At 42.0% G+C, this 24,327-nt stretch overlaps 2 protein-coding genes across 11 annotated transcripts in view; one reads left to right on the top strand and one right to left on the bottom strand.

Moving 5' to 3' along the window:
* Positions 1–8,734, top strand: part of gulp1a (GULP PTB domain containing engulfment adaptor 1a) — a 69,148-nt gene extending 60,414 nt beyond the window's left edge. Inside the window, exons 4-13 of one of the 7 annotated variants that reach the window (XM_054786822.1) lie at positions 10–81; positions 989–1,087; positions 1,252–1,389; positions 1,507–1,623; positions 4,260–4,346; positions 4,446–4,670; positions 4,820–4,958; positions 5,034–5,128; positions 6,417–6,427; positions 6,853–8,534. In XM_054786822.1, the coding sequence (XP_054642797.1) occupies positions 10–81; positions 989–1,087; positions 1,252–1,389; positions 1,507–1,623; positions 4,260–4,346; positions 4,446–4,670; positions 4,820–4,958; positions 5,034–5,128; positions 6,417–6,427; positions 6,853–6,874 (1,005 nt within the window). In that variant the 3' untranslated portion in view covers positions 6,875–8,534. Of the gene's footprint in view, positions 1–9; positions 82–988; positions 1,088–1,251; positions 1,390–1,506; positions 1,624–4,259; positions 4,347–4,445; positions 4,671–4,819; positions 4,959–5,033; positions 5,129–6,416; positions 6,428–6,852 lie in introns of all 7 variants that reach the window. The other 6 variants (XM_054786827.1, XM_054786825.1, XM_054786821.1 and 3 more) reach the window with 6 other exon arrangements.
* A 1,358-nt stretch (positions 8,735–10,092) lies between these two features.
* Positions 10,093–24,327, bottom strand: part of col5a2a (collagen, type V, alpha 2a) — a 93,708-nt gene continuing 79,473 nt past the window's right edge. For all 4 annotated transcript variants that reach the window (XM_054788234.1, XM_054788235.1, XM_054788233.1 and 1 more), the window contains 16 exons: positions 23,657–23,764; positions 23,507–23,560; positions 23,341–23,394; positions 23,118–23,279; positions 22,871–22,978; positions 22,658–22,765; positions 22,527–22,580; positions 22,358–22,465; positions 21,086–21,139; positions 20,890–20,997; positions 20,666–20,719; positions 20,450–20,557; positions 19,083–19,392; positions 17,344–17,525; positions 13,767–14,009; positions 10,093–11,478 (listed from right to left, as the gene is read on the bottom strand). In XM_054788234.1, coding sequence (XP_054644209.1) covers positions 11,332–11,478; positions 13,767–14,009; positions 17,344–17,525; positions 19,083–19,392; positions 20,450–20,557; positions 20,666–20,719; positions 20,890–20,997; positions 21,086–21,139; positions 22,358–22,465; positions 22,527–22,580; positions 22,658–22,765; positions 22,871–22,978; positions 23,118–23,279; positions 23,341–23,394; positions 23,507–23,560; positions 23,657–23,764 — 1,962 coding nt within the window. In that variant the 3' untranslated portion in view covers positions 10,093–11,331. The remainder of the gene's footprint in view (positions 11,479–13,766; positions 14,010–17,343; positions 17,526–19,082; positions 19,393–20,449; positions 20,558–20,665; positions 20,720–20,889; positions 20,998–21,085; positions 21,140–22,357; positions 22,466–22,526; positions 22,581–22,657; positions 22,766–22,870; positions 22,979–23,117; positions 23,280–23,340; positions 23,395–23,506; positions 23,561–23,656; positions 23,765–24,327) is intronic.

Genomic DNA, 24,327 nt, shown 5'->3' with positions numbered 1-24,327 from the left:
TTCTTCCAGCTCCTTGGTAACACAGAAGTGGAAGCCCCAAAGGGAACAGAGGTTGTAAAGGATGCAGTGAGAAAGCTAAAGGTAACGGATGACTCCAGACTTTTGCCTGGAGGAGCAAGAGCGTGTCTCTGATGACAAATTAGATAAAAACCTCACAGCAGACGATAGCTGTGATAAATATTAGCTCTTCAGCTACTGGCAAGGTGCCTTTGGAGTTTTGTTATTCATGTTGCTCAGCTGAGGCAACCCTGAATGCTTTTGAAAGTACAGTGTACATGGTTGACCCAATAAATCACCATATTAAAAGCACCACTGTGTACAGTACCTAGTGGGTTACGTTTCTGGGAACGAGTCATGGTGCTTTAGTGTCAGCAACAGTGCTAATGTTACTGTTCAGAATGGCCTTAAGCACCCCTCAGGGTAGCGCTAGAGGCTACCAGGCTAGAGAAAGCGTTTTTCTATGCCGCGTCTACATAACTTACGGTCATACTTTAACTTGTTTTCACCTTGCTGCAAGTTCTGCGGCCAGATTGATGGGCAAAGCTAGCCCTTCCGTAGCCAAACAACAAAGCACAAGAACGTTCAAGAACTGCCAAACAAAGTGCGAAATCTTAACGCTTGATGAACAAATTTTATCAGTGAAGCATAAAGACAGACATGTAAAAAAGTACAGTGGTACATGTATGCTGTACATTTTATTTGTATTATTATGTATTTATAAATTATTACCAACTTATGGTGAATGAGGTGTGTACACTGCCTATTTTCTGAGAACAAATAATTTTTGGACCAACAATTCGCAAATTTGCCGGGCCGCAAATGTGGAGGAATCCAATTTATTATGGATTGTTGTTGTAGTCCTACAGATAATAGAATTTCCTGAAGAAGCTAACATGAGCATCTTGCTTACGGCCTCTACGGCTTATTTTTCACATTACTCTTGATTTCCGATGAACTAACTGATCTAACGGAGTTCTCCGATTTGCAGTTTCAGAGGCATATCAAGAAGTCTGAGGGACAGAAAATTCCAAAAATTGAACTGCAGATTTCCATATATGGTGTGAAAATACTAGACCCCAAGACAAAGGTAACTCCTATATCATCAACTTTGGCAGTACTGCTTTTTCAATTAAATCCATTATTGCGTTTCCCTATTGAGACTTTTTTTTAAAAGTCAGCTCCTCTGTGCAAATAGTCATGCAACACTTCTATGAAGTCAGTTAATAACGATATTGTGGCTTTGGTTTTCAGGATGTGCAGCATAACTGTCAGTTACACAGAATATCCTTCTGTGCAGATGACAAAACCGATAAAAGGATATTCACATTTATCTGCAAGGACTCTGAGTCAAACAAACACCTCTGCTATGTGTTTGACAGTGAAAAGTGTGTAAGTGCTCCAGGTTTTGATAGGTGGATGTCTCGAGTTCATCCACCTAATTGTCAGTCTTCAATCGATTATGCCATTTCGTTAAATATCACGGTGTGCACTTCTGTTATGTTACAGGCTGAAGAGATCACGCTAACCATCGGCCAGGCTTTTGACTTGGCCTACAAGAAGTTCCTTGAGTCGGGGGGCAAAGATGTGGAAACCAGAAAGCAGATTGGAAGTCTGCAGAAAAGGGTATGTCTCACATGTGGTTCTTTCAGCTTGTTTGGTGTTATTAATGACTGTGACGGACTTTGACATGCACCAGCCACTAATTGCCCTTTAATGATGCGTCATTTGGATGCGGGTGTGGATGTGAGTGAGCTCCTTAGTTACCTTGTTTGGCTCAGCCATCATAAGTGGGTGAATGATGATGAAGTAAAGCGCCTTAAGTGCCGTTATGTATGAAAGCCGCCACGCTCTTCAACTTCATCTTATGTGCCTGCTCTTATTAAACGATAATTGAAAATCATGCAGTGTGGGTACTTGGGTGCTGTTTGTTGATGGGAAATCTAACTGAATAATTACATCTAAAAAGCAATTTCTGAAGAAATGGGTAGGAACTTAATTAAAAGGAGAAACAAACATGTTATTCTGAGTACGGTGTCATTTAGCGTTTCACATCAAGTTGAAGACAGCTGTATTTGGTAATACAACTATCATATCACATCTGTATCATACTCAGTATGTTTACAGTGCATTTGGAGTTCCACGTTTCTCAACTTACAAACGGCTTCCGTTCCTAGACTGTCATGTAACTCGAGTTTTCGGAACTTATACCTAAATTATAGTCACTCTCACTGCACACAGAACACACAAAGGACAGCTAAAACACAGTAATAAAATGATTTAATACACAAATTAAATGAAACGCTAATTAAAAAGCTTGCACATCGGAAGGGGCGTTGCAAGGGAGGGAGAGACTTATTGGTATACAATCTGCAGAAGCTGCTGAGGTAGAGGGCAGAGGCATGGACTGGAGTTACACGACTTGGACTCGAGTCACAATTTTGATGCCTTTGGACTCGACTTGTCAATATCATCAAAAACTTGCAGCTTGACTTGGACTTTGACATCAATGACTCGGAAATACTTGAGATGCTCAGCGCATGTGTTGAGTAAAATGTGTCCCCATTTCACATATTCAACTAACGGGATTGTTATGATGTAATTTCCAGCAAGACGACATAGTTTCCCTTTGAATCTGCCTCATTGAATGCATTTCTTAACATCCAATCAGGTTTAAGAGCAAACAACGAATGTGTGGATTACATTTCTGTGCACTGACTGAACCCTGAATGCTATGTCAGCACTCTTTTTCTGTGACAAAAATTTGGAAGAGAGTTCAAGAGTTCAAGAGAGGTTTATTGTCATGTGCATGGTAAAAACAGCAGTTATACCATGCAATGAAAATCTTATTCTGTTCATTCTCCCACGAAAAGAAAGAAAACACAAGAAAGAATAAGAACATAAGAAACATAAACACATAAACATATATACCAATGAATTAAGCAACAAAAACAGAAGAGACATTAATACAAATAAATAATACAAATAAATAAATAAAGTGCTATGAGTGTGTGCGTGTGTTGCGTGCGGCGTGTGTGAGTGCTTCGTTGAGAAGCCTGGTGGCCTGTGGGTAAAAGCTGTTTGCCAGCCTTGTGGTCCTGGACTTCAAACTCCTGTAGCGTCTGCCTGACGGTAGGAGTGTGAATAATGAGTGTTGTGGATGTGTGCTGTCCTTGATGAGGTTGTGTGTTCTGTGTAGGACTTTAGTTTTATAAATGTCTTGCAGTGAGGGGAGGGCTGCCCCAACAATGTTCTGTGAGCTCACAGAATCCATGACCCCGCTAGCATTCTTTCGCATTGAATCATCTTTATTCTTGATGATGGTCGTGACAGGTTGAGACCAAAAGAGCGGCCAATATTGGTGGGTCACCTCTCTGAGCTTTTTATGATGTTCATTTTCACTTCCATGGTGATGGCTTTCCCTTTTTTTTTTGGCTTGGGAGATATAATGAAGTGCAAAAAGTTAACATATAAGCAGTGTTATCGTTTGTCAGTGTAGCTGCGCAGGCATACACTGCATTCTTGCATCACATGCAACGGTAGAGTCCCATGTTTACGCACCGAAATTAAAAGGGGTAGTATGGAATTTTTGGCATTACATTGCATGACATCCCCATCAGCAGTGTAGTGCATCAGTGGTGACTTAACCCCCACTTGGTCCCATGAGCCAGTTCTGGTCGAATTTCGGTGGAGAGGAACGTAGTTCCAGTTAGTTGCTGGGGCCATTTAGGTAAACAGTTTGGCTTCTCAAAACAATGTGTGTTCGAAAGAGTGATACATTTGCATGACAAAAATGCCTCCTCGAAAAAGATCAGACCTCACAAATCGTTCAGCACTACTTTTCTCTTTGTTGCATCACAACGTTCTGTCGCCTGTCCGTTGCGCCGCATCTTCATCCGCTGCGCAAGCGTCGCAGCCATTTTCATCACATACACAACAATGGACAGACGACTGTGGGCAGTGATAGGACGAAAAGGAAAAGTAACGCCGAGCGATTTGTGAGGTCTGACTTTTTTTGAGCAGGCATTTTTGTGATCCAAACGTATTACGCTTTTGAACGCATATTGTTTTGAGCGCGTTCGTCACTCTGAAATGGAACGTCGTGCAATGAGATTGAACACAAGAGCCATCCATCCTTCCCTCACTCGTGAGTGAAGACCCCGAGGTACTTTAACTTCTCCACTTAGAGACTTGACTAATGAGATGGTTCTGTAATTTATTCATCGGTACCTATTTGTTCACCTGCATTGTTTTTCATGCAGATTAAAGAACTGGAAACCGAAAACTCAGACCTGAAGAAGCAGCTTCAAGATCTGGAAGAACAGTTGATGATAGCACACGTGCCACCAGTAAGGGCAATGTGCGCAGCGGGTCGCTAACATCAACAGATTTGAGTGCTTTTGTGCAACACTTTTGGCTAATGATGTTCCTCTGCCATCTTTTCTCAGCCGTTATATATAAATGAAGCTAACGAAGCGTACATGCTGCAGAGGCCCTCTTCTCTCTTCTGGTGTCACAACATCAACTCCTGTCTGGAAATCTCTTCTGTCACACTCACTCCTATGAGCTCGCCAGAGTCCAACCTCTCTGCTGGACTACTAACTCCTCCGCCTGCCAAACCCACTTTCCTTCCTCCTAAACCTCCTGAGGGATGCAGCATCCCGCGACCCCGTGTAAACCCCTGATGCTTCTTGTTATTTCGCTTCTGTGGCTGTCCCTCAAGTCTTGTTATTATCGCCCCTTTGTCTGTTATGCTTCTGTGTTTGTTTATTTACAAACTTTCAGCCCTGCCAACCGTAACCATATCTGACACTTTACACAGGCAGGGAGCATCTCAATGAAACCGCAGTCTACAGACATGTTTGACATGGTTCCCTTCTCCCCTGTGACCCCGCTGGTGCCAACACAGGTCAGAAATGGCTGTCCTCCACCACGACCAACCACACTGTCATCTAATATAGGTGTGTAGCCCCTTTATGGTCCATTTTTAAGGAAATAAGTTGACAGTCATTGTCATGTTAATGTGCTGCCTGCAGGGAAAGACCTGTTTGGTGCAGAGCCGTTTGATCCGTTCACCTGTGGTGCAGCTGACTTCCCTCCAGATATCCAGTCCAAGTTGGATGAAATGCAGGTGAGCGTCTTACATTTTCTTTTTCTCGTGAATTGATTTGTTTTTGATTCAGGGATATAAGTATTTGATCTCAGCGTAAAACATGGTTTGGTACTTGCTGAAAAAACCCTTGTTGGCAAGCACAGAGGTCGTTTCTTGTAGTTGGTCGCCAGGGTTGCTTGCACACATCTCGGGATGGATTTTAGTCCAATCCTCCTTACAGGTACTATCCAAATCAAGAAACAGTGTGTTGCTGTTATTTGACTCTGAAGTTTCAACTCCCTTCACACATTTTGTATGGGTTAGAGGTCTAGAGACTGGCAAGGCCACTATGTGCTTCTTTTTGACCCACTCCAGTGTTGCCCTGGCAATATGTTTTGGGTTCACGACCACCACGACCTATCCTTAGTGTTCTGGCTGAGCCCAGGAGGTTCTCATCCAAGATGTCTACGATACATGGAACCTTTCAACATTCAGCTTCTCTCTGCCTCCAAACACTTTGAGTCGAGTTGATGCCCTGATGATCTGACCACATCGCACTCCCCCAAGCCTTCTCTGAATAATTCAGACGGCCCATACATGCGTCTTCTTGAGCACGGAGACCTTGTGGGTATGACAGCAAAGTGTGGTACCATTCGCTCGGTGACTGTGTAACCCCACGAGGTGAATTCTTGCACGGAGATCCAGAGCAACTTATTTCCCGTTTTCCGAGTGATTGCGCCAATAGTGATGTCTTTCTCACCGAGCGTCTTTATAATGGTCTTGTAGTCCGTTCCAAACTTGTGCAGGTCCTGAGGTCCTGTTTTTGTGACAGGTGCTGTTTTTACACAATGAGTTGAGAATAGAAGCACTTTCCTAAAAGGGACAGGACTAACTTGTGTGCTTCATGGGCACATAACCAATCTGCAGAGGTCACAATGCTTGCTGGTTGGTAGGGGATCAAATACTTACTTCCCTCAATCAAATACAAATGAATGTATAACCTTTATTTAATGTTATTTTTCTTGATTTTTTTTACATTCTGTCTCTATGTTACAATAAACCTATCATACAATTCTGGACTGTCCATCTCTTTGTAAGTAAGACAAACATACAAAATCAGCAGGGGATCAAATACTTGAAATGGCTTGTAGGATATGACAGGGGACATTTTTTAAGTCAAGGTACTGCAAGTCATACTCTGTAACTAACCTTCACGGTGAGCATTTGCCACTAGATGGCAGTGTTGAATGCTTTTCCCTCAAAGGCCGCTTTAACCTCTGTCTAATTCTTCACAATTGCATTTATGGCCTACCCTGTCCGCGTGCAGCGTCAAAGATGGTTTGTACTTTTCTTTCGATGTCAACATGTGTTCTGTTGTGCTGCACGGGCCGCTTGGGGTTTTGTAAGTCATGCATGTCGCAACCTTTCATTATGTACTTAGCGTCTGTTAGGATTACACTTGGTTGCTGCTGTCACCCACATTATGTATGTGGTTAGTAAGTCATGAAATTCCTTGTATTTTAATATATGATATGGTGTTCTTACATGCAATAATTGGGGAAATGACCTATTTAATTATGGAGAAATGTGGCCCATAACTTTAAGATGCATGCTTTCTTCAACATGCCTGAATGCATGATTAATTATCACAGCCTATTTAGTTTGTTTTTCCATCTCATTCTGATTATTTTACATTATAGCTGCCATTCCAGCCTTGTGTTGCTCAAACAAAGTCATGATCTAATGTCTAATTTGTCTTCCAGGAGGGGTTCAAAATGGGACTAACCTTAGAAGGCACGGTCTTCTCTCTGGACCCGCTAGACAGCCGCTGCTGATGCTCCGACGTTCCGACGTTGTTGTTGTTGGGTTTTTTCCCCGTCTATTACTTTGACACCGTTTGTACGTAACAAGTGCCAAAATCTGCTCCACAGTTGAAATGTCACACTTTTCATCTTGGGGTTTGTATATGAATTAGCATTCCGTTTGTTTCTGTTTTGCTTTGTTGGATAGATCAAGGTCAACTCAGATCCATGATAGAGAAGACATATTTTTGTAAAACTGGAAGAGATAGTTTTGAGTACATTTGCTTGCACAGTGCATGAGAGTTGTATCTGGTTACGTATGTCCAATGTTACGCTCACTTTGTTTAAGTTGTGTATTCCTGTTGCTATGCCAGACTCGAGGCGGCCATGAAATCAATGGAATGTGTCATTAACCCGCTCATAACGTCACATTTTACTCATCATCTTACACATTTTTATTGTAAATGAATGCAGTCCATCTTTATTATTGTTATTATTATACACATTGTCTTGACTTTCTTTTTAATATTGTGATTTTAATACAATTTTTAGTTGCCGTTTAAGATTGTAGCTGTCTAACTTTCTTGCACCAGAAGGCACTTTTTTTGTATTTTTACTTTTGGTCTTTGATTTTTCCCTGTCACACTTATTAAAGATAAAGACATTGCACAAAACTGATACAATGCCTTATTATGCCATGTTGTGACTCACAAGCTGGGCCGCCCCTCCCCACATGCAGAGCACGCGCTGTGCGTAGCGCCCCACGGGGGCATTCTCCGCAAATGCGCAATGGATGTGCATCGCCGCCATGAGGAACAGAACACCAAGTCATTGTCACGCTTGTTAGGGACACCCTGGTGGTGTAATGGTACAGCTGCTGCCTTTTAAGGGGGCTTGGGTTCGCTCTCTATATTTTCATTGTTTTTTCTTGAACAATTACTTTCAGTCCCTAGTGGTGTAATGGTACAGCTGCTGTCTTTTAAAGAGAATGTGCAGTTTTGAGCCCAGCCCTATCATTTTTTTTTATTGTGTAAATTTTTTTCCCATGTATGTTTAATTTTCTATATTCCTCAATGAGTAAGTGCATTTGCACTCGCATTCAGATTTTATCCACACGCATTAAAAATATGTAAACTATGTCAGGGCAGTCTGGAACCCATTTAAGTCGGTCCTTCTTATTTCGACAATCCGTCGAAGTCGACCAACTCATCAAGTCCCGGTCCACCGCGTTCTTCTTACTAAAATGTGCCCGCGTAAGTCGACAAAAATTTGTAAATCCAACGGGGTCCTTGCGGATTCTACAACAACAACTAACAAAATGCGCCAAATTAAATGTCTTTTTTGTTTGTTAACCACTGGAAGAATTATTTATAGCGACTGTAGACAAAGTGACAAGCAAATGTGCACGTAATTGCTAGTTTTGACTTCGGTTATGTCGACAACCGCTCATGTCAGAGTCAGTCAGATGACCTAAACGGATTTCACTGTAGTGTATATACAGTCATGGAATAAATGATTAGACCTCCCTTGTTTCTTCCGTTTCTTGTTCATTTTAATGCCTGATACAACAAAAATAGCTCATAAGAGTTAATTTTTTTAGCAGTGCAATGCTGTAGCTATTCATGTAAGAACTTAAGTGATTTTGGTTACTAAGAAAACCATGGAAGTTGCCACATATCAGCTCTTTAATGAAACTCTTATGAACTACATTTGTTATCATTATATTTGTCCAAACAAATGTACCTTTAGTTGTACCAGGCATTGGTATCGTTTGCACAGAGCTTTAGCAAATTTGCTACACTGCTGAATTTGCTGCACCATGAAGTCAACACTGTGCTGCTCACAAGTCTGGGAGAATAAGGTAACTCTATGGTTCACGGGTGTCAAACTCATGCCATCGATGGCCGAGACACTGCAGGCTTTCCAGCCGGTGACTAAAGCAGCTGATTTTAACGATGAACAGCTCCTTCAATTTGAGGGAAGGCGCTCATTCATCCATTTAAATCACCTGCTGGAGAAAAAACCTGCAGTGTCTCGGCCTCCATTGACACACGTGCAATAGTTGGACAAGCAGTGTAACAACAAATCTCACAACACTGTGCTCTGCTACTCATACGAATGGAAGAATCAGGTAAACTGTAAAATTAAACCGGCAGGAAAAACAACGAACTCACCAGTTCCGTAGGAATCGCGGCGGCGCTACCATTTCACACATTAGTCTTACTCGTGGTGTTGTTTAAAGAAAGAGCTAAAAAAAAAATCACACAGCAACGTAATAGGTAGAAAACAACCGACAAGACACTACCAACGAATAATGCAGAATAACCAACAACTATGTGAGCTCTAAACATGTAATTTAGCGGCTATTTACAGCAACAGTACAGCAAAGCACGCTGGGAAACCGGAAGCCATTTACGTAGAGGCCGCTTCGCTGAGCCGTACGTCGGCGGCGCCGCCATATTGGATGTGGCAAGGCTGCGCTGTAAGTGAATACAAGGACTTGTACTTCATAAAACGCCTTTCTACGAAGAAATTTAAGTTCATGTCTCTCGTTTATACATTCACACACGCACTAATATACTTGGGAAATAGTTAGGCACCAAAAACAATGTATTTGATCTTCTCAGATGGCTAAGATGAGAACTTTTTTGATCCAACACAGTAGTATACATTGTAGTCTTAATGCAACAAAATAAGAATATAAAATAAGAACATGAAAGTTATCAATCAAAATAATAATCAGCAAATGCATGTATTTTAAATGGTACCCCATAAATCAAGGCACAAGAAATACAAATGTATTCTGATATAAAATGTGTATGTCAGAGATGGATGGAGGAGCCAACAAAACAACTGCACTCATTTAGGAGTATTATTACTTTACAACAATTTTACTCAATAAAAAGGCATATGATGTTACACATATTGGTATCAGTATCGGTTGATATAGGAATCGGAAATTGAGAGTTGGAAAATATCGGCATATCGGTTATTGGCAAATAAAAAGTCAATATCGGACATCCCTAAATAAAATGGATCAATAAACTGAAGAAACAATGGTGGCCTAACCATTTTTTGTCATGACTGTACATTTTACTTGTCTCCGACCATGAAATTCTCGCTTTTCTGTGAAACGGTCATCATTTGATATTTTTGAGTTTACGCATTGACGTCATGTGAAACAAGAACAGCCAGAGAGAAGTAGTTGCAACGTTTATTTCAACGGATGAAACTCAAATGCATCCAGTGTGAAAAATGGTGTCCTCCTCCTTTCTCCTTCTCCCCCCCTCTGCCTGGGCTTTAGCAGGCAGTCAAGCCTAACAAATGTTTAAAAAAACAAACAAAAAAAACAACCTATAATAAATATACTCGAATAAGCACCAGATGATCACAATAGAATGACTTCAGGGCACATTCCACAGTTCAAGTTACAAAAAGAAAGTCATACTATTTTCCTGAATACATTTCTTATCAAAACAGTTTGTCACTTTGTGTGCAAAATGACAAAACTTCCTAAATTAACATGACAAGAGCTTGGGAGATTAACACGCGTTTTGTTTAATTTGTTGCATAGCAAAAGATACAAAGCAAACAGCCACCTCTTTTTATATGAAAGAAATGAAATGATTAAGAGCGTATATTAAACCAGGATACTGAAGAGGGAGAATTGACATGCATAAAAATAAAACAGAATAACCTTTGCTACCTTTTACTGTTCAATATTGCAAACTGAGATTTAAATGTTACAATACACACACACACGCACACACACACACACACACGACTCACACTAACATCGTATTCATCTCTCCATCGTGAGACAGAAAGATCTTTATTGGCATCCCCCCCAACCCCTGCCTCGGAGTAGTTAGTGTCATGCTACTGTACAAAACAGCACCTGTGAAAGAACATTTACATGTTGTATCGTCGTATGTCAGTCTCGGTGACGAGGTAGCTCGCAGAGGAAACGTCAATCTGAATGTTTCTGTAATGTTCTACATGGTCCATGTGGAGTTGAAATGAATGGATCCAAACATTGGTTCATCAGAAATGTATTTTTTTTCCCATTGGTTGTCAGTGACATAAGTGTATAATCACAAAAAAAAACAAAAAACAATCCAAGATATTGTTTTTCATTATTGGTGAATTTTTTGGGGGATGAAAGATACACGGACCAGTTTTTATCTGGACTTTTACTTTTTCGAAACAAATAACAGGGAACTTTGGACCAGAAAACAAACAAATAAATGATCCCGATTCGACCAATCGCATCTGTCAATTCCAAACATTGATCTAACTAAATCTTTGGATGTGTTCTGAGTTGAAAGGCACAATAAATATCCTGCCACAGGGCCAGAACAGTCCTCAGTACTCGTATGTACAATGCGGCTGATCAGGACACCTGTCAGTTCAATAGTCTCAGGAGTCCACTTGGCGTTTTTACAAGAAGCACACTGGCCCAATATCGACGCCAAACTCTTGATTTGGGCCGCCAATGTCCACAGGGGCAATATCCAAAATGGGAAGCCTGGCAGTTTTCTGTGTCCTGTACTCAAACACTGTCTTGCCCCAGTTGCCATTTGCATTCTGTGAAATAGATGGGATAAAGTTAGTGTCTTGAACATTTCAGTAGACGGGATGCACTTAAACCACAGTTTTCAATCGCCCCAGTTTTCGTATGATTTGGTTTTCGATGAAAATTTACGACAAAATTTTGCCTTGCTTTTCTTACACTGTCTCGTTTATTGTGCAAAACCGTTGAATCTTGTGATATTAAAAAAAGATGTGCGCGGATTACTCGCAGCATCGCTTGTTTTTGAAGCCATCTTGGATCACACACCTAACCAAAGCTTGAGATCCTTATCCTGTAAGGCAGGGGTCCCCAACCACCGGGCCAACTTTCATGTGCAATGATGAAAAAAAATAATAGTTTATGTAAATGTATTATGCATTTTTAATATATGGGCCATTATTTTAGCCCCCAGTTTGTACAGTACATGTTTATTCCAGCAGAGACCCGTCCCACTTTGTTCACCAGTCCTTGAACACCCCATCTAACGTTCTTCCACGCTGCACAGATAAACTACTATACTGTATTTTTCCCCCTTTTCTTTCACCTCTTATTTGGTCCCAAATGAGTGAATGAATAATGGGTTCACTTCATTGCGATTTTGGATGGCTTGAAAAGCAGTATAAAATGGAATCCATTATTATTATTAAGGTATAAGGTAAGGTTTGATGACGTTATAGAGTGCTAATGTCCATATTGGTTCGGTGCGCAATCTCAAATTAGTTCATGCTAGCACACTTCCTTTTACCACACAAAAAAACCAACTCCAGGCTCGTACTGGTGGACGGTGGGTCTGTATTCGTTTTGTGCTGTTAATTTGATGTTGTTCCTGTCGTAGTTTCACACAATACATAATAAATAGGATAAATACGATTGCTACAATGTACAGTATGCCCCCCCCCCGGTCCACCGGAGATTCATTGGCCCAACAAGGTTGGGGACCACTGCTGTAAGGCACATTCCTTTGGCAAACTCAACAATGAGTTCCATCCTGGCAAAGAAACAAGAGATCAAGGACGCTAATGTTGCGAAAGAGGTAAAGGCACTAACGAAACAGAGAAATGTTGAGAAGAAGAGTTGTTGGTGTGGATGCCCTCCTCTCTCTCTCCTCCTCCGTCACGGTCTTCCCAACAATGAAGGTAAATTAAAGTGAAATTAAATGTTCATTTTTCCCTTGCATTTGTCATTTATATTTTTTTGCATTGTTTTCTGCATGTAAAGCGATAATCATTCTCTATAAAATAGTTTTTGGGTGTTTGGGATGGATTCATTGGATTTGCTTCAGTTTTCGTATGTTTCATTTTGGAAATCCAAGGTACTGCTGTATTTTTTTTTTTGTCTTGAGCTTCAAAATGATGACATTTTGACAAAATAATAATAATAATAATTAAAATAACAAAAACTGAGCTTTAATAATTGCAATTACAGTAATCCCTCGTTTATCGCGGTTACTTGGTTCCGGCCATGGTAAGTGAATCTCCGTGAAGTAGGATTTCTTTTTCATAAATGGAATACTTTCATAGTTAAGAGCATAGAAAATGGGTGTACAACCTACTAAATATGGTCTTTAGCATTATTAGAGCTAACTAACACCCTGATAGTCACCTTTACACTCATATTACACAATATAGTAGACATAATAAGAGAAAATAAGACATATTCGGAAAAAAATAAGACACAATATAGACTCATACATGTTAGCATTGGGAGATTTGCTTGTTGCTTTTTTTTAACTTCCGGTTTCTGTTTCTTGTGGTGGCTATTGTCTCATCAATGTAACATTACTGACACCTAGTGACCAGTGTAGAATACTACACCATATCATATGTCTTTGAATTCATCTTCTGAATGCCTTGTATTTGTAGTTGAATGAATTTAGCCATTTTTATGCTTGAAAAGGCTTAATTTATGCCAAAAGTACGTAAAATATACATATACAATAGGCTGTACTCAACCACGAAACAGCGTGATTTATTAATTTATATATTTTTGAAAAACTGTGGTAGAGTGAAGCCACGAAATTCAAAGCGTGAAGTGGCGAGGCATTACTGTAAAGTGACTTGGCAACTTGAGGATCCTCCCTTCTGTCCCTTTCTTTTTTGGAGGGTTGGCCAATTTTGGTATCAATCTGATACCAAGTAAATACAGGGCCAGAATTGTCGATACAGATACTTTTTTGTCATGTTTCAAAATCATTGAATCATTTTGCCTTTAATTAGCCCTTGCTGTTGATACTGTCAACATTTGCATCGATCCTCCCACCCCTACTATTTGGGGATTTGTTGAGTCTGAGCTGGGAACTTACTGTACAGGAGTCTTCAACCACTGTGTATCTGAAGCGATTGTTTCCCTCTGCTTTGAGCTCCAGGTCATTGGAAGCTTTGAGGACCACGGCCTTCTTCAGGTTGCCTGCCTTCTGGTCCTTATAGCCCACAGAGTTCTTGCAGTGGTAGGTAATGGACTGAGAGGCTTCTTTGGACAGCAGGCGAATGAAGGTCATCTGGACGGTGATGGTATTTGCTGGTTGATCTTGGTTGCCATAAGTGAACTACAAGGACATACAAAATTGATGAGTCCAACGTTCTTTCTACACATTAGTCACAGCCATTCATCCCATTTGGACACCATCATTGTACTGGATCTCGCTACATTTTGCAGCGCAGAATCGGCTGTCATTTTCACCGCTTCCTTATACAACCATGACCTTTTGGAAAGCTAATGATCGCCTCAACTGTTCATGGCTGTTGTTGCGTGCGTGATGCTCAAGACAATTAGCTTGAAGTGTACATTTACAGTAACCAGTGGAGACACAGTTCTCCCATGCTCAATTCTCAAACCAAATAGACAAGTAAGAGCAGTGCTTCTCAAATAGTGAGGCGAGCGTGGGTGAGGTGTCAGGCAAGGGGGGAGCTTTTCAGTGTCCGTGTCTTCGTGCGTTGCCTGCACGCATGCTATTCATGCTTGAGCGATACACAAGCCTCCAGCGAGGTGGCAGCACTGCTTAAACCCAGTAGACCGGGGTGTCCAAACATTTTCCGAGGGCCACATATTGATAGATGAATGGATGATATTTGATATTTCATAAAGCCACACATGTAGTTGTGAAGAACTACATATAGGTAAAAAAAAAAAAAAAACCTGGTCTTCGGTGCCCAAATCTGGTTCTTGGAACAAGTAATGTCACTTCTCTAGTGGGGAAGGAGCCCGAACTTGTGTGAGAGGTTGAGACATTCCGGCTAGACATAGTCGGACTCACCTCGACCCACAGGAACCAAACTCAAAGAGGGGCTTGACCTTGTTCTACTCTGGAGTTGCTGCAGGGGAGAAGAGGCGAGCTGGTGTGGGCTTATTGATAGCTCCCCGGCTTGTGCCTCTGTGTTGGAATCATCCTCGGTGAACAAGAGGGTCATTTCCCTACACCTTCGAGGTGGGGAAAGGGTCCTGACTGTCGTTTGTGTGTACGCGCCAAACAGCAGTTCAGAGTAGCGTTCTTGGAGTCCATCAGAGAAGTGCTGGAGAGCACCCCAACTGGTGACTCCGTCGTTCTACTGGGAGACTTTAACGTCCATGTGGGTAATGACAGGTGACCTGGAAGGGCGTGATTGGGAGGAACGGCCTCCTCTGAACCCGTGCAGTGTGATATTATTGGACTTCTGTACGTGCGACATTTTGTCCATAAAAAACACCATGTTTAAACATAAGGATGTCAACAAGTGCACTTGGCACCAAGACACCCTAGGCCGCAGGTCTATCATCAGACCTGCATCCGCATGTTCTGGTCATGCAGGTGAAGAGAGGTGCTGATCACCACCTGGTAATGAGTTGGATTAGATGGCCGGGGAGGATGCCAGACAGACCTGGGAGACCCAAACGTGCAGTGAGGGTGGGCTGGGAACGTCTGGCAGTCTCCCGTTAGTCGAGTCTTCAACTCTCACCTCCAGCAGAGCTCCGCCTGCATCCCGGGGGAGGATGAGGATATCGAGTCCGAATGGGCCGTATTCCGTGCCTCCATTGCTGAGGTAGCCGATCGGAGCTGCGGCCGCAAGGTGGTTGGTGCCAGTAGTGGCGGCAAGCTCCGAACCCAATGGTGGACACCAGAGGTCAGGGCTGCTGTCAAGCTGAAGAAGGAGTCCTATCAAGCATGGATGTCTTGTGTGACTCCTGAAGCAGCTGACAGGTTCCGGCAGGCCAAGTGGCTACGGCGGTGGTCGGGGCAAAAACTCGGGTGTGGGAGGAGTTCGTTGAGGCCATGGGGCACGACTTTCGGTCGGCCTCAATGAGGTTCTGGCAAACCGTTCGACGCCTCAGAAAGGGGAAGCAGTGCACCCTGCTGACACTGACTGAGGATATAGTCAGACAGTGGAAGGAATACTTTGAGGCCTTTCTCAATCCCACTGACATACCTTCCATAGAGGAAGCAGAGTCAGAGGACTTAAACACTGACAGTTCCATCACCGTGGCTGAGGTATCTGGGGTAGTCAAAGCGCTCCCCAGTGGCAAAGCTCTGGGGGTGGATGAATTTCGCTCTGAATTCCTCATGGCTCTGGATGTTGAGGGACTGTCTTGGCTGACACGTCTTCAACATTGCATAGCTTGGCAGACCGGGGTGGTGGTCCGCCTTTTCAAGAAGGGTGACCAGAGGGTGTGTTCCAACTATAGCGGGATCCCACTCCTCTGCTTCCCTGGGAAAGTCTATTCCAGGGTGCTGTAGAGAAGAGTACAACCATTACTCAAACCTCAGGTACAGGAGGTGCAATGTGGTTTTCATCCCGGTCGCGGAACAAGGGTACATTGCAAGGATACATTGGAGTTTGCCCAACCGGTCTACATGTGCTTTGTGGACTTGGAAAAGGCATTCGACTGTGACCCTCATGGTGTCCTGTGGGTGGTGCTTCGAGAGTACGGGACTGGTGGCGCCTACTACGTGCCATTAAGTCCTTGTACAACTGGAGCAGGAGCCTGGTTCGCATTGTCAGCAGTAAGCCTAGCCTGCTTCCGGTGAATTAGGCTGTGACGTTCAGCATTTACTGGGGCAGTTTGCAGCTGAGTGTGAAGCTTCTGGGATGAGACTCAGCACCTCCAAATCCGAGGCCATAGTTCTCAGTCGGAAAAGGGTGGATTGCTCCTTCCTGGTTGGGAATGAGGTCCTGCCCCAGGTGGAGGAGTTCAAGTATCTCAGGGTCTTGTTCACGAGTGAGGGAAGGTTGGAGCGTGACGTCGACATGTGGATCGGCGCAGCATCTGCAGTAATGCGGTCGCTGTACCAGACTGTCGTGGTGAAGAGGGAGCTGAGCCGGAAGCACAGCTCTCAATCTACCGGTTGATTTATGTTCCCATCCTCACCTATGCTCATGAGCTTTGGGTAGTGACCGAAAGAATGAGATCGCGGATACAAGTGGCTGGACTCTAAGAGATAGGGTGAGGAGCTCAGTCATCCGGGAGGGACTCAGAGTAAAGCCGCTGCTCCTTCACATCGAGAAGAGCCAGTTGAGGGGGCTCGGGCATCCAGTCTGTATGCCTCCCAGACGCCTCCCTGGTGAGGTGCCCGTGGCAGACCTAGGACACGCTGAAGGGATTATGTCTCACAGCTGGCCTGGGAACGCCTTGGTGCCTTGCTGGAGGAGGTGGCCGCGGACCGAGAAGTCTGGGCTTCCCTACTGAGACTGCTGCCCCCACGCCCCAGACCCAGATAAGCAGAGGAAAATGGATGGATGAATGGAAGTTTTCAACAGTATTTCAATTCAGGGGGGTGTGGAAACATTTCTCTTCCCTGGGGTGCAAATAATTGAGGACCACTAGGGTATTAGCATTACATAGCATTTAGGCTGCTGCAACGCTACTTGCTACATGTCTTGACACTTCGTTAAAATGTAAGCGCTCACATATGTTCCTCTGTTGATGTCAGCTCCAAACCACACAGGTTTGTTCCTGGAAGAGCTCCACCAATTTTTACGAGGTATGTTGGATGGGTTGGCAGAGATGCAGGTCTCTCCGGTGTCCAGGTTGCAGTACACTTTGATGGCATCTTCTGCGCTACCTTGGTTTGGATCCACCCAGTATTCTCCTTCATGCAGGAAAAGAAGCAAAAGCATTAATGAGTGACATTATATGGTCACGCTTAGCTTGTTGTATGCTAAGGTATTCATTTAGGACTACACTGCATCATACTCAATGAGGTTCAGAGCTGGTGATGCACTTTTTTATGTTAGTACTGGATGGTCATTAAAAAGATAACAAGGACAAAGAAGAAAATAATTCACTTTTGTTAAAAATGTTTTCAAATACAGTTATGCCTCATTTATCACAGTTAATTGGTTCCGGACCTGACCGTGATAAGTGAAAGTCAAAGTACGATTCCTTATTTATCAATCAAATGTTTCTGTAGTTAAAGCATAGAAAACCTGTTTGTGACCTTCTAAATATGTTTTTTTGACATTATTACAGCTCTCTAGACATGAAATAACACCCCTATAGTCACTTTTACATTCGTATTAGTCAATACAGTAAACATAATAAGAGAAAATAAGACATAATATAGACTCACACGTTAGCATTGGAAGAGTACCATGTTCTTTTTGTGCTTCCTGCAGTGGCTATTGTCTCATCATTATAATATTACTGACACCTAGTGACCAGTGTAGAGTACTACATATCATCACAACAATACGTCTTTGAATGCGTCTTCTGAATGCCTTATATTTGTATTTTAGTTAATTTAGCCATTTTTGTCACGGCCTGCGTTGTTCCCCTTTGTTTATTTTTTCCTGGCTCGCCACTGCCTTCTCACCTGTGTTTTCCTTTTCTTACCAGGAACGCTTTCGCCGGCTGGAAGCGGGGCAGCTGGGCGCACCTGAGCTGGATTAGAGGTGTCATACTGAAACTGACAGGCAGCAGCTGGGAGACGCTGGTTTATTCTTCCTTGCTCTACCACGCGGACATTAGTTTACCAGCACTCGTTGTTTGGACTTTCTGTTTTTTCTGCATTTACATTGCATTACTAGTTGGACTAAGACTTGCTTAAGCGTCCCCACAGGTGAGCCCAGTCGCCTTTCCAGGCTTCCGGCTGGGCCACCTATTAATTTATTGGCTTATTCTTGTAGTGCCAGTTTTGTAGGGCACCACCACCTTTTGTTACTCGAAAGAACTATTAAAGACATTATCTCTGCATCTGGGGGTCCAGTCCATTTTTTCAACATGTCACAATTTTTTTATGCTTGAAAATGCTTAATTTAGGCAAAAACTACGTAAAATTTGCTTATATTTTATCAGCCTAATAATAATATTCAAACAAAAAACACGGATGATTTAATAATTTGTATATTTCTGAAAAACCGTGGTGGTGTGAAGCCGCAAAATTTGAAGTGTGAAGTTTTGTTACAACTCTTGTGCTGGGTCTTATTCTAGAATGTCTATGTCTAGTGCGTTAAGTGACTTTCAATCCATGGTTTAAAATAGAAATGAAAAAACAACAAATGAGAAGACTTGGAAAAAAACATCTCTCACTATCTAATATGTTATTGTTTATGCCAAATGATTCAAATAACTGTGGGTCCCCACAGCCTTTTTGATAATAAACCTATTTAAAACACTTCCACCCATGTTGTGTGTTATCCTTCCTCACCGCTCTTCTTCATGGGGTAGCATCTCTTGAGGTCGTCACAGGTCCTGGCTGGATGTTTCCTGCTGCCATCTGGGCTCTTCATGCTGTCAATCTGGCTGCTCAGGGCTTTCAGGGTGGCCTGGACACCAGGGTCAACTTGAACTACGGTGGAGGAGTTGCTGTTGGGGAGGGCCTCATCCTCGCTGAACTCTGGCGGAGGAGGCGGTGCATCTTCATAATCGTGAGGGCCTCCAAACAGATCGTCCATCGCTGCCACGGGAGGTCCCGGGGGTCCGGGAGGGCCTGGAGGCCCAGGTTCTCCTGGAGGGCCCTGTTTTTTAAAATAGTTATGATTACAATCAAGTTTATACTTTTGTGATAAAAATGAGAGCAAGAAAGACATAAAAAAACAAAACCAGTGACATTGCTCACCAAACATCTGTTCTAAAGATGTTGAGTGATTTAATAATAATGGAGTCAATGTTTCATATTTGATGTTGCCAGGGAAACCTTTGCTTCATTCTCTATTGCAGGGGTGTCCAAAGTGCGACCCGGGGACAATTTGTAGCCTTCAGCTGTTTTTTTCTGTTTGTTTTTTTTCATTGGCCCGCAGCACATTCTAAAAGTATAATTTAACAAGAAAATTTAATTAAAAAAAACAACACGAAATATTAGAAAATACGCAGTAATTGTACAAGAATAAAGTCAAAACGTTCAGAAAAAAAGAAGTAGTGTAATGAGAAAAAAGTCATAATTTTACGAGAATCACGTTATATGAGGAGAAATAACCTAATTTTAATATCATAAAGTTGAAATATTAAAGAAAAGAGTAATAAAAGTCATTTTTTAAAGTCTTAATATTATGAGAAGCAAACAAAACAAGTTGTAATTTTTGGAAAGCTAGGTTGTGGAAAAAGTTAGAATAATGTCAAAATATGGGAATAAAGTTATAAGAAAATTTACAAAAACAAAGATGAAATGACAGCTGGAATTTTATGAGAATAAAAAGTTGCAATGTTACAAGAATAAATTCCGTAATATTATGAGGAAAAATAACATCATTTTAGTAACAGAGTTGAAATATTAAATGAAAAATATGTTACTTTAAAAAAAAATCATAATATAACAAACAAACAAAACAAAATAAAGTTGTAATTTTTGGACAATTAAGTTGGGGAAAATGTTATAATACTATGGGAATAAAGTCCAAATATTATGGGAATAAATTCATCACATTAAAAAAATTTACAAAGATGTTTATGAATAAAGTTGAAGCTTCTTGGCATATCTAAATGTGTTGCCCTACAAAATATCAAAGTGGCCCTTCCTTTCAGTATGTGGCCCTTAGTGGAAAAAGTATGGACACCCCGGTTCTATTGAGATCATACCTCCGGTCCAATTTCTCCAGAGATTCCACGGGTTCCTGGAGGTCCCATTGGCCCTGGCTGTCCAATGTATCCTTCTTTTCCAGGAGGCCCAATAGGACCAGGTGGCCCCTGAATTAAGATTTAGTATGCAGTTTTACCCTTCAGTGACTAAACTGTGCTGAGAAAACAGTAATACTATTATTAAAATAACATTAAAAATGGCAGAGTAGCATTTACCCGAGCACCGTTTGGTCCAACAATTCCAGAAGCTCCCTGTTCACCTGTTGTACCCTAAAAGGAGAAAATCTGATTTTTGGAAGCCTCACAAGGACACAGATTCAGATTTCAATAGTTATGTGAACTATAAAATACATACAATGTGTTTATTTGGCCATAAAACAAACATAAAGTTGTCTAAATGTAAATGTAAAGGACTTAAACTGATCACTTTGCTGACTTACTGGAGGTCCAGGAAGACCCTGTAAACCAGTAAATCCACGATGCCCCTTCTGCCCTCTATCTCCGTGATCACCCAGGTCACCCTTATCCCCTCGTGGTCCTTGGGGTCCCTGAAATACATGTGAATATCAAGTTATGACCCGTAACTGTAATATTCCTGCTGCTCTACCATCAAGCTGTTGTCAGGTGAAGACTCACCACTAATCCTCTCTTTCCGGCTGATCCAGGAGGACCAACAGGTCCTCTGGAACCCTGCAATTGAGCAGAGTAATGAGTAAGAGCAAAGTAATGAGTAAGGCCTCAGGGACGAAATGCGTCTGCAAACACTTCCCAGGTACTTTTTGACACCCAACACCTTCCATCGTGTCATGTTAAGTTCATTCGAGCTCAAACATGCCCACAGATTGTGATCATCATCGCTTCTTAGTTAACATGTCAAACTCATAACACAACACGTGCTTCTGTCATGGTGAAGTGACCGGGGAAAAAATAAAGTAGTGCTCTGAAAATCCCCCATTGTTTTTACTGTTGTCTTTCATTTGTAAGATAAATTTACAATTTACATGGTTAGCGCATTACAAATAAATACAAACAAAATCTGAAATACAGTATAAATACCCTTACCACAAAAGAAAAAATTGTGTAAACGTGTGAACAAATATTATAGTAATCAATTACTGTATATATACAACAATCGACAGCAAACAATTTAAATACCCAAACAGTTTGCACACAATTACAACTTTATATATAAGCTACATTTAGACTATGCAATAACTCAGTACAAAACATAATAGAATAACAACATACAAAAGCTATACATATACTGTAACTGTGCAAAACTGTGTACAAAAATGAGGTTTATTTGTTATTGTTTGTTGTAATATTAGGCATTGCTTTACATTTGAATCAATGTGAGTGTTTCTATTTTAAGAGTTAATGGTAATAACTAGTTTTAATATAATTATAATGAAAGTGAATTTTTTCCCAATTTTTTTTGGTGCTCCATGGAGTCCACGGTGCCCGTAAGCATCTGCCTACATTGGCTTTGCCTTTTTCTTACAAAAAACAACAGCAACATTGTCTGTTCTGGTAAGCATTTTGTAATTATCTTGTTTTAAGTTGACTTCGGAGAAAATGGCAAAGCATTTCATTTATCACCACTGACCAAAAAGTACCAGCATATGACTATTGGGTCTACTCTACAAACACTACGAACTTTCGGATGTACGAACAGACTGTTGTTAAAATGTTTTTTACAATACTCCCGCGTGTCCGAATTTTGAGCTGTGTGCATTCAGTGTAGTACGACATTTTGCCATGACCCATGCCAAAAACCCATGTCACTAAATTGGAAACCATGCCTTAACTACAGCATCAGTTTTGGTTTTGGGTTCAGCTAATAATAGCGCAGAGAGAGATAAACGTCAAAATAATGACTTACGAACAATTCAAGACACGTTTACTTACAGCCTGTCCTCGTTTTCCAGCGTCTCCAGCTGCACCAACAGGACCTGGGGGGCCAGGAAGTCCCTGAGGACCAGCCAAGCCCTCTGGACCAGGATCTCCTCTGTCACCCTGGAAGAGTATTACCAATCAGTTAAAGCAACATATGACTTCCATCTTCTTTAGAGCTTACCCTTTGTCCAAGAACACCCTCTTTGCCTGGTGGACCATCAGAACCAGCAGGACCCTAAGTAAGAAAAACAAACATTAAGACACCAGAAACACTCTACGAGAGACAATCTCAGGCATTTAAAAATGACTAACATCAGGACCAGGATCACCACGAGGTCCGGTGGCACCTGGAACACCAACTGGTCCTGGGGGGCCCTTATCTCCAGCTGCTCCTGTGGATCCCTGTTTTCCTGGTGGGCCCTACAAGTACAAAATGTCTTTAGAAAGGCTGGAGTGATGCAGATTGACCCTTTCACATGTATGAGTAGAATGTATTGGAGATCTGGGACTCAAACTGATACTGACTGCTGGTCCTGGGAGACCTGGCATCCCCCTTTCTCCTCGCAGACCTGGAAGACCCACAATGCCTCTCTGGCCTGTAGTTCCTGCTGGGCCTGGAGGACCATCAGGACCCTAAAACCAAATTCACATGAAAGGAAATTAAGATTTCGATGTGTGTTAACACTGTGGTTCATCATTAAATAATTAGTGTAAGACAGTTCTATCAATCTATTGATCAAAAACTGTCTCTCAGCAAAAGAGTCACTCTAACCGTAGGTCCATCTTCTCCAGAATCGCCTTTGTCTCCTGGGCTTCCCGGTGGTCCTGGTGGTCCTCGCTCTCCTTGTCTTCCTGGGGATCCGTGGTCTCCTCGTAAGCCTGAAGGTCCCTCTTTCCCAGGAGCGCCAAGTGGTCCAGGTTCACCAACTGCACCCTGAGGAGAGCAGTTATTATCTAAATTGTTTTCAAGTTTTTACATTGAGGATGATACTTACAGTTGGGCCTGGTGGGCCAACTCTTCCTGCTGACCCAGGGAAACCAGTGGGCCCCTGGGGAAAAAAACATGGTATCACTTTTAGAGGATACCCTCATGCTGACTGACACCTTTATTGTCTATTAAATAACACTTTATTTTAACAGTTTTGTGATGATGAAACTTACTGGTGCACCCTGTGTTCCTCTTCCGCCTTTTAGTCCAGCAACGCCAATTGGCCCCTATAAAGATAATCATGCAGTATATAGGGACTTACAGTGAACTTTTATGATAGTGTCATGGATTTCTCATGCAATTTTATCATTTTTACAACTTACAGGGGGACCATGAGCACCAGCCAAGCCCTGAGGTCCTGGGGACCCAGCATCTCCTTTCTGGCCTGCTTCTCCAGGCTCTCCTTTGACTCCTGGTTGGCCATCGGGACCCTATGATATAATTACAATATAAGCAAGATAACGACTTATTCACTCTAAAGCAGGGGTCCCCAACAACTGGTCCACGGCCCATGGGTGAGGCTGAACCGGACCACGGGAAGCTTTCAGGTGCAATGATAAATAAATAAAAACACACTTGTTAATAATTACATAAAATGTATTCTATTTATGTAAATGCATAACAATTTTGGAAATAAGGACCATTATTTTATTTAAAAATACTATACAGTTACAAATCCCATAGTTTTGGCATTTATATGTTGTTTGTTGCAAGCGGCGACCCGTCACACTTTGTTCGACGGTCCCTGAACGCACCATCGTGCGTGTGCTAACTTTCTCTCATGCCGCACAGAAAGACTAATACTGTATTTTTACCGTTTTTCTTTCACTCATACTTGGTCTCAAATGCTGATACTATGTGGGAATGCATAAAGGTAGGTGTTGATGACTTGTTGAGTGCTAATGTGCATATTTGTCTCAAGTTAATTCATGCTAGCACACTGCCTTTTACCACACAAGACAAACAGCGATGTCATAATCTCTCTGAAAAACAA

This window comes from Dunckerocampus dactyliophorus, chromosome 9 (genome assembly GCF_027744805.1).
Source record: "Dunckerocampus dactyliophorus isolate RoL2022-P2 chromosome 9, RoL_Ddac_1.1, whole genome shotgun sequence".
Classification (NCBI taxonomy): domain Eukaryota; kingdom Metazoa; phylum Chordata; class Actinopteri; order Syngnathiformes; family Syngnathidae; genus Dunckerocampus; species Dunckerocampus dactyliophorus.
Note: the sequence above shows the minus strand (reverse complement) of the source record. Positions and strands in the feature narration are given on the sequence as shown.